Here is an 11,660-nt window from a genome sequence, read left to right on the forward strand (position 1 = left end):
TAATAGACAAATTAAAAAAAAAAAAAAAACAATAATAACTATAAGCTATTAAGTCGTATCATCCAATGCCCAGCCCATTCCCTTCCCTTTGCTAGTCCCTCCTGCTAAATAATTATATTACTTCCTATAATTTTTTTTTTTTTTTAAAAACATACTATATTAAGATGAGAGATTATACTTTCAAAGATTTTTTATTTTATTTTATTCTTTATTTTGACATGGATAATATATTTCAAATTACAAACACCAATTGCTATAATAAACACGGCGCTGACAGATAAACGGCATTTTGATTGACAAGAAATTGGGATATTATTAGTTATACATGAAGGGGAAAAAAAGGCAGTTCAATGCTATATTGCATTGATTACATATACAGATCAAATTAGCTAGTACTGATCAAATGTGATGATGAACATGATATTGCCGTTTCTAATAATATGTACAAATTAATCTACTTCATATCATTAGGCCATAATTCCCCATATCTCATTCAATTTATGCATTTTCATTCCCACGCTCATAACATTTCACAAAAACTCCTAAAATCCCTTCCAACTCAAAAAAAATCAGAGGGATATTATTATGCCCTTCTCCAAAATGTTGGGTGAATTACCTAATCAATGACAACTTCCGAAAGTCCTCCAAAGGCAACCCCAAGATGTCCGTGCTTACTACAGCATTCCTTCATGTAGCTCCTGCAGCAGCCACCCATTTCTCTCTTCTCCAAGCCCATGCAAGAATTCATGGATGCCGATCCCGAAAAGTCCTTGCGATTCTCGCAACACCGTCCCACTTCCCTCCTCTCCAAACTCATTGCACAAGCATGTTTTGACTCCGATTCAACATGGTTTTCATCACGCGTTACATCAATAGTGGTGTGATCTTTGTTGTGTTTCTTTGAACAAGAATGTTCTTCTAGAGGTTCGAGAACACAACATGGTTTAACAGTTTTTGGATGTGCTTCGTTGTCGTTGTGCCTTTTACCGCAGCAGCTCGAGTGGATTTGACCACTAGTACTTATCGGTGTTTCGCTTTCTGCAAATGAAGAAACAGAGTGGCTGCAATGCTTTGAGTCATGAACGCCATCGTGATCGCCTTCTCCACAACCACCAAGCCTTTCTGTTGAATTTGTTACATGATGATTGTCTTCCCCACATGATCTAATACAAGTCTGAGATCCTAAAATGCCGTGATCGTGTGTTTTTTCCGACTCCAAATCATGATTGATACTGTTACAGCTTCCATGGTGACAATGTTGCGCTCCACGCGATCTATTACTACTTGCGCAATCACCCTGCAAATTATCTGAGTTTTTACATTTGTTATCACAACAAGAGCTTGAAATGAGTTTTTTACTCTGGCATTTCAATACCCTTGTCTCGGAAGAACACTTTTCGGATTTGCACACATTTGGAGCTTTATTATTGGAGCAACATTGATGGTCTTTGTGGGGTGAGAATTCGCGATGACCGTCGTTGCATCCGTGTTTATGGACATGAGGAGTAGAACTAGATTTGCAGCATTTCCCACCGTGATTGTGGCTTCCTTGTAGAAGTAGCATGCTGTTAAGGATCACAAGTACGCAAGTCCCGACATCAGCAAGAACCGCAGCCCATACAAGAGGGTGGCCCGCAATGGCCAAGATGAGGATTGCAGCCTTAGTGGTGATTGACAAAATGACATTTTGAATCACTTTCCATGTGGCTTTCCTTGCTAGTTTGATGGCTTTCGGTATCTTTCTTATGTCATTCGACAGGAGAATCACGTGCCCGGTTTCTGTAGCAAGCGCAGAACCCGACACCCCCATAGAGACACCTATGTCAGCTGTGGCTAAAGCAGGGGCATCATTCAGGCCATCACCAATCATGGCAGTCGGCCCTTCCCTTTTGAACTCTTTGATGATTTTTGCCTTGTCTTCGGGTAGAAGTTCCGCGTGGACCACCCCAATAGCATGTCCTAGCTGCATACAATGTTAAACTTTTACAGTTTATCAACTCATTTTTTGTTGATCCTAAAAATACAATAGTATGTAGGCCAATCATTCACCAAGTGAAGTAATCAAATTATTTATTATAGCATGACTTTAGACAAAGCATAAACGATCCTCACCGAGCTTCTTTTTTTTTTTTTTTTTTTCCCTAGTGTCCTCAAAAAAGGGTAGAAATGCAATCATTAAGGACTCAAGGAATCTGAAATCATTATCAACTATGTGAAACTTGGGACGTCAAGAGTAATTTTCCCTTTGAGATATTTAGTAGCAAAAAAGTACTACATTATGAAGGAGCAGGAGATATACCTGCTCATGTGTGTGCATGGCTGCTGCATGACTATCTCCTGTGAGCATAGCCGTTTTGATTCCCAACAACTTAAGCTCTTTGATTGCGTCCACGACCCCAGATCGACAAGCATCGGAGAGCGTAAAAATTCCAGCCGATCTTCCTCCACAGTATATGTAGCCAACCGACTTTCCATCCTTAGCAAAGCCTTCTAAAGTAGGAACTGAAAATTTAGAAAAACACTAAGTGTTAGTTGGTTCAAGTTAAAGGGATAGAGAATATAGAAAAAAAAAATGTTGCCTAATTAACTTTATTATAAAAAAAAAAAATCACTTGTATGAAACTCGATCTCGGAAATCATTGGCTATCTCTGCCACATATATGGAATGGTTAACATAGAGATGTATGGGAAATAAGTCATGTAATGTCTTTCACCTGTTTCACAAGAAGCTCTTGTAGAAATTTTCTTGCTTCCAATGTAAATATCTTTTCCATCAATTCTTCCATAAATTCCTTCTCCGGGAAAATTTTGGAACTCCTCTACATTGTCAGGCTTTGGCTCAATTGAAAGCGATTTTCCGTAGGCGACCAGTGCAGTGGCCATTGGATGACTCGATTTGCTCTCGATGCTTGACACCCTTGTTTTTTTTAATCATAATGTGGGTGGAAGTGTGAGATTTCCACAGTTACCAAAGATACTTTCTACTAATTTTAAGCATCAGTTATGTTCACTTATTTAAAAAAAGGCTTAAGTTGATAGGAGATAGATCAACGACAATATTTATTTCCAAATAGAGGCAACTCTTTGAAGCCAATATCTCAAACAGTTTGTTTGTGTTTAAAGAAAGCTTCAAATGTCAATTCAGGAAATAGTCTTTACCAGTAAACCAAAGTTTCCAAGCCAACATCATCAAGAAGAGGCCGAAAATCGGAGACCACAAATTCACCTCTAGTGATCGTCCCGGTCTTGTCAAAGGCGGCAATCTTGATCTTGGAGAGCGTCTCGAGGTGATCGCCTCCTTTGATGAGAAGACCAGAAGTTGCAGCCTTTGTGAGCGCACAGAAAGTTGCAACAGGCGTTGAGAGGATTAGTCCACAAGGACATGCGCTTACCAAAACAACCAGAGCTAAATGAAACCATTTGCTGAGGTGTGGAAGTCTTAGTGCCGCAGGAATCACAGCCACAGAAATTGATATTATCAGAACCGCTGAAAACCAAAAAAACAAAAAAAAACATAAAAACAAACTAAATTAAATTAAAAAAATTTAAAACAGATTATTACTAATGCACATGAACCGTTTAGAAGGTCTAAATCATAAACATCATAAGGCATGAAAAACGACAATAATCGAGATTAAATTAAAAAACTAAAAGAATTACACAATGTACTCGTTCCTTGGAACTAAAGCTCTTTATTAGTCATGTACAACATATTCAAGTGAAAAAGAGAATTTGACAAACCTGGGGTGTAAAACTTAGCACATTTGTCAATGAATCTCTGAGTTTTTGACTTGCTGTTTTGAGCCTCTTCCACAAGCTTAGCCATTTTAGCCACGGCACAGTCTTCAGCCAAGGCCGTGGTCTTTACACTAATGTAGCCTATTAAAAATTAAAGCACCAAAAAATATGTCACAAATCTAAACAAAATTAAAACCTTGGTTCATAATTAAAAAAAAAAAAAGGGCAAGGAGGATTGTGGCAGCACCATTGAGATTGATTGTGCCGGCCCAAACGGTAGAATCCTTCTGTTTGGCAACTGGGAAAGACTCTCCTGTCAGTGTTTTCTCATCCACTTCACAGTTTCCTTCTACCACTATTCCATCAATTGGTATCACTTCCCCTGCCTTGACTGCTAGCACTGTGTTCAGCTTCACCTCATCGGCGTCTACAACTTCTCCGGTTTCCGCTATGACGGCTTTCTGAGGGACCATGCTCATCAGCGATGACATTACCACATTTGCCTGCAACGCATGCCATTTTATTTTTCAAATCATTTATTGTCCAAAGATCCTAACAATGACAATTTGTCATATGTTGTTAAGTTGTAGAGCCTTATTAATTATCCTGCCGATTTACTACCTTGTGAGATTCAGTTGCCCTACTTTTCATTATAAAAAGGAGGCGCCGGAGGCGCCGTTTCTGTGAAAAAAACACAGAGAGTTGAGTGGTATGCGATTATCTCTTGTAACTTCTTCTTACTCATAGTGGAAAGGTTATTTAATATAGGCAAAATAGTGATATTGCTACTCACGAAAAATACTCTCTAAATGTTGTGACAATATTGAATTTGGGTACTTTATAGCTAGGAATTCTGTTTCATAGAATTTGTAAGTAGTTAACTGCCCTGTTTCAACTCGGTCTTGTCTATCCTACTATTGATTGCAACTTAGCTTATTGTACTAGAAATGGCAAAAGTTGACACGAGATCATCGAATTGAATGGTAAAAGTGTATGAATTGCACATTATTTTGACTGGTACGTGTTCACACAAAAGAAAAGTGTTTAAGAGCATTGCTTTTTGTTATAATAAGTGGCGGATTTAAGTACAGTTTAGTGGAGACTACCACCTCCACTCAAATGTTTTTTGTAAAAAATATTACCTTTAAAAATTTTAAAATTTTACACTTAAATCACTACTGAAATAATATATGCCCCGACTAAAATAAATATATTTTCTTATATACCCCTATTAAAATAAATATATTTTTTTATATACCCCACACTAATTCACTTTACTCTTTTAGTTTTTGATTTTTTAATGTATGTCCTTACTAAAGTAAAAGGATGTAGTTTGCATATATTTCCGATATCAGTTACTCTCTCAACATTTACTTTAAAACATGCATAATCTAAAATTATTTTTGACTATCCTCTCACTGCTTTAGTTTTTGAAAGAATTGGTAGAGTAATATGATATCAAAATTGGAGTTTTTGAGTTCAATTTCTTTTTTTGCACTCTCTAAAAATTGTCATTACGTGTTGACTCAGGTTTACGTCATGAATATTATAGCTTTTCATTTGTGCGACACAAATGAACAAATCAAAGGCAAACATAAATTCAAACCACAAAAAGCTTGTGGCATTAATTTGATAAAGTAAAAAAATTATGACATACCACCTAATTTCTTGCTGCTTATCCAACTAATATTTATTTCATTAATTGATTGTTCATTATCCAGTCCACAAAAAGCTTGTGGCATTAATTTGATAAAAGTAAAAAAATTATGACATACCACCTAATTTTTTGCTGCTTATCCAACTAATATTTATTTCATTAATTGATTGTTCATTATCCAGTCCACTCAAAAAGTATTATAAATATAAAACCAATGAAAAAGTTAGAAATACTACTCAAAATGATAAAAAATTTACCCAGTACTAAGAACAAACAATTACCATTTAACCTATAAAGAGAAAATAAAAAGCTATAATGACATGGAATTATTTAAAATTGCATAAATAATAAAATTACAAAAAATTATGACAAAATAGGTACTTTTTTTATAAAAAAAATATTTCTAATAGTTTAAGTTTTTCAGAGAGAATTGATAAACTAACGCAACATTTTACATATATATGTCGCTATTCAACACTAATGTTCAAGCTATACACTGGACCAAAAAAGATTTGCTTGACTTATCTCATGACTCATAGTATTAGAGATTGTGCAAATTAACTTTATCATGATTGATAGTTTTAATTTATTATCCATCTAGTACATATTATTTGTCTTTTCTTGCCATCTTTAAAGGGCTATGTGAATGATTATTCTTGCTTTTTTTTGAAATCGTCGCTTTGCAAAAGGTATTTTCGTTTTTTTTTTTTCTGTGAGAATTTCAATTAATTGACACTTTTAATTCTGGAAACCTCCACAACACTTTCAGGTACTTGACTTGGACTAACGTCCTCTTCTAGCAAAAGAAAAATAATGATAACAAAAGGATATATAAATGAGGGAAATTTTTTTTCCTAATGATTGAAATTACTATTTTAACCGTTGAATTAGCTTTTAATTGATTTAATTTAAGATGATAAGCATTTGTATCGCGCGCTATAATTTTTTAATTGTACATTTACGGATCAGGCCATTGAAAATGTAACATGAGGACTATAATAGATTGTTTGTACCATATACGAGTTCTCTGTAATTTAAAACCCAAAAAAAAAAAAAAAAAAAAAAAAAAAACACACATAAATTTAGTTGCGCCCTAACCTTGTGGCTTGCCCTTGACTCGAGCCACTCGGCAACGGTGAAGAGAAAGACGATGGTGCCAGCTTCTACATAGTCACCCATAGCCACTGTCCCAATCACTGTCCAAAATAATATGTAGTTTCTTGTAAGATGATAAGCTTAACTAATGGGACGTTTATTTCATATATTCGTCTCTAATTCTGAATCATGATTCATAGTTTTCTACAACATTTTCTCTCACAAAAAATACACATAAAACGAGAATGGTTCTGACTCATGATTCTGAATACATAAACCAAACGTCCTCTAAAACTACTTTTTTTTTTTTACTCAAACCTCACTTGTACGGATAAAACCCCTTACTTTAGTGGACAAATAAAGAGATCAGATTAAAAAATAAAATAACTTCGTTTAAAAAACTATACTTCTTTTTCTTTTTTTTTTTTTTTTTATATTATGACTTCTCAAGAGCCCTTTTGGTCACAATTAAATTTCTCTATGAAGAGGCAGTAACATCTTCCAGGAAAAAAAGAAAAAAAAAAAAACAAACTCTATTAAGAAAAATAGAGAAGAGATGACTTTGTTTGTTTGTTTGTTTTTTTTAGAGGAATCTAGAGTCTAGAGAAATGCTCCTCACCAAAGTCATAAAGAATTATGCGCTTTAAACACTACTATAAAATTTATGATCTTACATTACCTATAATTAAAAAAAAAATACTTCAAAACTAAAAAAAAAAAAATAGAGTTTCTCCAGTAGTCCGCTTTACTCCGCTTTACTGGTAATACAGTTTTTAATTGTTAGATTTAGTTAAAATTATATCAGATTAAAAAAGTATATAAAATAGATGACTAAAAGATAAGAGATTGTCGACAGTCCATTTTTACAGGAACTATAAGAGCAAGTCCTAAAAGGAAAATGAATTAAGAGGACACATTCCTTAATTTTGTTTTTTTTTCCAAAGATCCTCCTTTAACGAAACACCAATAGGCCTAATGGATTGTACAATCACAAAAAATAAAATAATAATAATAATAATAATAATAACAATAAACACAGATTATGCAAGACCGTATAAAAATATAATAAAATAACTAAATATTTTTGTAAAATGAAAAAAAAAAAATAGATAAAATAAAGTTAGGTACCTGCAACAATAGCGAGAATATTGATATCAAGCCTAAGATTCCGAGTAGCTGCAAGAGCTTTGAGACAAATGGGCCAAATTCCGATAACGACAGCAGCAAGAGCCAACCATCCAAGCGGACGGTAAACATACTTGAGAAACGACAACAAAACCAAAACTCCGCAAGCAATTGAGTAAGGGCTTGGCCATTTCTTCTTGAAATTGTCACCTCCGTAAATTCTAACATTTGCTTCTAGCCTTGCTTCGTTTAGCGCCTTTACTGCAATATATTTATATTATAGATATCAACAATTTTTATTTTTTTGATATATATCCTTAATCATGATTGATTGTTTGCATTCTTTCATTTTTTTATTCGAATTATTTGCATTCTTTAGCCTATTAATGATGGTCAAAGTAATGCTTCCATAACTCCATCTATGATTATGCGGTCAACGCAAGAAGAGATTTACCTAATTGCGACAATTTGGTTCTTTAGACCATTCGGAAAATTACATTTACATCCCCTAAATATTTCAATAATTACACAATATGAGTATTCCTTATAAATTTACAGTTTCCTCCTTAAGTGTGGGGTCCAAATGCATTAAATTTAGGACAAATTACGTGGTTATGAAGTTAGGAAAAAACAAATGTTATAAATTGAAATTCAGGAGATTTTATAACAAAAGCTATAACTCAGGGGACCGTGTAATCTGTCCTTCAATTTATAACAACTTAAGGGATTCAGTTGTAATTTTATCTAGAGCGAATTTAACTGATAAAAATAAAAAGCCGTACAATATAAAATATACAATAAATGAAAAAAAATACTAAGTCGATACCAATTAGGCCATCGATATAAACTATGTTGTCTTGCAAAAGAATAAAAAATATTAATAAATAAATAAGCAAAAGCAAAATAATTTTCTTGGTGCATTATTTTGGTGGACTTGCCGAAAACATGGAGCTCTTGCTCTCATACACTGCTTAGCCCAATACTGAAATATCTTGTTCTAAAATTCGCTTCGTTTTTTACAATAGAAATCTATAAGTTATATGTGAATTCTATTATGAAGTGGAAAGTTGCTTGTTTTTGTTAATTAAGAAAAAATAAGGAACGCTGGAAAACGAAGGTGATTAACACAATATTGGAAGGGATGTGCAACGAGTATTTTTTTAAAAATATTATTATTCTCAAAAATAAATTTATTAATGGATAATTTAATAATAATAAAAATAGATGTGTAAAAAATAAAATAAAAGATATCAATAGACGCACCTTTAAAATAAAACAGAGGGCAAAAGCCGATATGCTAAACGGAAGAAGAAGGAATTTGAAATTTGAGAGATATAATGCACCAACACAACTGATAACAAATTAAAAACCATACACTAAAAGCTAAAGAACGCCAAATACTTCAACTAAATGCAATCTCCAAAAGCTATGTGTGTGTGTGTGTGTGTGTGTGTGTATATATATATATATATATATATATTTGTGTGTGTGTATGTATTTATATATATGTGTGTGATATATATATATATAAATATATATCCGTTCCTTCTAACTTTTGCATCATAAGCATATGACCAAATCCGACAGTTCATCGATCACACATTCACACTCACAAAATTGATACAAATAGGCCCACCAACTGACCCCACCCCATACATCATCTTCCACCTTTTGGGCTATTTTACTGCCTTAACTTTGTTGTGTTTGTGCACGATATCTCGCGAATGGAGAATTTTTTTAATCCCATTCAATAAAAAAAATATTGGAATGTAACAATAATGTCCTATAATTGAGCAATATCCATCCCACTTTAGGATTGCACAATCAAACAATCAGAAAAAAAAAAAAAAAAAGCAAAAGCACATTGCAGATCACAATGGTAAAGTAGAGGACACTGGAATCAATTAGGACCAAATCAAACCGAGCAAAAGATGATTGCAGGCCTCGATGGTACTAAAGTAGAGTAGTGGAACATAAAAAGGAGTAAAAAAAAGATGAGGTTTTGAAAGAGAAAAAGAAGACACGAAGAAAGCAAAAGAGTAGCGGTAACACAACTATACTAAAAAAATGTAGAAATAATTGAGTTCCTTAAGCGGGTCCCATGATCCAACCATATCCACCCCTGACGTGTGAAGAAATTATGGTGATCATGAAGGTTAGCGACCCAATAGGAAACTCACGGAATCGCTGATTGGAAGAAATTAAGGTGACCATGAAGTTTAACGACCGAATAGAAAACTGTCAAGTTTGAGATTAATGGCAGTGATATCCTCATCAATACTCTTGAGCATCACACAAATTATATATATATATATAAAAGTAGTGTATTTGTGGGCTTACCAATCTGAGTCTGGGAAATGAGGAGGCTGTCATGAACAACAATGACGGTTCTTGTGGCGATAATCACAGTTACCTCTTTGACTCCATCGAGAGGCTTCAAGATGTTCTCAATGAGAGGGACTTCGGAGGAGCAACAAAGTCCCAACACGTCAAAGTAGCTCTTCTGAAACTTTTTGGCTGTCTGCCCCGCCATATGCCAAATTAACTTAACTGCCCGGGAAAATGAAAAGATTAAAATGCTAATTGTGTTAGATCTGGCTTTTCAATGTGATCATAGAAAATTAAAAAAAAAAAAAAAAAAAAAAAAAAAATTTTTTGAAAACCACATTTTCTCGGAAACCCCAGATTAAAAAAAATGGATAAAATTGTATGGTTTCAGTGAACAAAAAAAAAAAAAAAGATTCTGAAAGTGGGTTTGTTGGAAAACACAAAAATGAGTACGTTTGTGAATGCGTAACATTTTATTTCAAAGGCATGGCAAGTTTCATGTGTTCTGTATTTTTTTGTGTTTGTGCGTTATAAAGGGAAAGATAACGCTAAAATGTGAAAGACATGTGGAGGAAAGAAGGTAGGAGAGAGAGAGAAAGAGAGAGAGAGAGAGAGAGAAGAAGCACCTTCTAAGAACTAAAGGGAAGGATTTTGAGATGTTCTCAAGCCTAAATGCGTGCGGAGGGAAGTAAGAAGTATGAGAGTTTAAGTTAAGGGGGGGGGGAGAATGTTGAGGGGTTTAAGTAGAGAAAGAATAGAAAAAGACACATGAGAAAAGAATATTGGAATTTTTTTTTTTTTTTTTTTAAAGGAAGATTTGAGGCCAAAAACACTAATTTTTCTTGGTGGGAATAATTGGGTTTGCCTTGATTATAATAGTGGATAATCAGTTAAGAGAAGGCAGAATGGAATCCACATATGAATCCATATAATTTAATGCATCTTGTTTATAGACTCTCAGAGTCATAGGGGGCGCAGATGTGCTCAAAGATGATGGAATTTGTTTTCCTTAAAAAAATTCTTTTTTTTTTAAAAAAAAAAAAAAGTTAAGATTTCGCTCACATTTTAGCTTTTATTAATATTTAGTCAGTCTTTCTATAAATTATCCCCATCTCTTCCTCCATCTTTTCCGCTACATGCTATCCTTTGTGCCTTTTTCACCGTCAGCTCAACTATCTTATTTGTAATATTCCATTTAAAATATTTATACTTTTCGGAGAAAATTTGTAAGATTATTTTTCACAAAGAGAAAAAAATGAAAAGAGGAGAATAAAATCAAGAACAATCGTAAGAATCAGCATAAAAATTGTTTAATTTTTCAAACTCTTTAAAACAGCATTTTAGGAGAGAGAACTTCACTTAAGAAAAATTAGTGGTTATTAGAATAATGATAAAGTAATGACAAACGAGTACATGACAACTGGTAGAGCTAGAGTGGCACCAAGGATTATTTGGCACCCCTCATAAGATAAAAGTCAACACTAATGATGCTGCGAATGGGATTCCAAGACCACGAGCTGTGATTGTGTTTTTCACATTTACAGGAGTTTTCTTAAATTTATGCTAATTTTGAAGCATAAATTATATGTATTATCCGTCCAAACCTTCTATGTGAAATGTTATGGTTGGAACTTTCTTTGGATGGAGAGTACGTAACTCTACTTCCTATATTGTGTAGCTTCTAATTAGTAAAAGTCTTGATGTTTAGATCATTCCA

General features: G+C 33.8%; 1 protein-coding gene across 1 annotated transcript; it reads right to left on the reverse strand.

The window, feature by feature from the left end:
• Window positions 1–310: 310 nt before the first annotated feature.
• On the reverse strand, window positions 311–10,639 carry LOC21392542 (putative inactive cadmium/zinc-transporting ATPase HMA3). The gene is made up of 10 exons (XM_010112408.2): window positions 10,570–10,639; window positions 9,956–10,165; window positions 7,619–7,876; window positions 6,494–6,591; window positions 3,986–4,241; window positions 3,742–3,879; window positions 3,160–3,487; window positions 2,715–2,917; window positions 2,300–2,502; window positions 311–1,963 (listed from the first exon to the last, which is right to left on the reverse strand). The coding sequence occupies exons 2-10, from the start codon at window positions 10,146–10,148 to the stop codon at window positions 617–619; spliced, it is 3,024 nt and encodes a 1,007-aa protein (XP_010110710.2). The 5' UTR covers window positions 10,149–10,165; window positions 10,570–10,639; the 3' UTR covers window positions 311–616.
• Window positions 10,640–11,660: the final 1,021 nt, after the last annotated feature.

This window comes from Morus notabilis, unplaced genomic scaffold, assembly GCF_000414095.1.
Source record: "Morus notabilis unplaced genomic scaffold, ASM41409v2 Scaffold640, whole genome shotgun sequence".
NCBI lineage: Eukaryota > Viridiplantae > Streptophyta > Magnoliopsida > Rosales > Moraceae > Morus > Morus notabilis.

Coding starts and splice junctions, on each gene's coding strand:
- LOC21392542 (XM_010112408.2), bottom strand. CDS start 10,148: ATGGCGGGGCAGACAGCCAAAAAGTTTCAGAAGAGCTACTTTGACGTG. Junction 3,880..3,985: donor CGGCACAATCAATCTCAATG/GTGCTGCCACAA, acceptor AATTTTTAATAG/GCTACATTAGTGTAAAGACC. Junction 2,503..2,714: donor AAGAGCTTCTTGTGAAACAG/GTGAAAGACATT, acceptor CTAAATTTTCAG/TTCCTACTTTAGAAGGCTTT.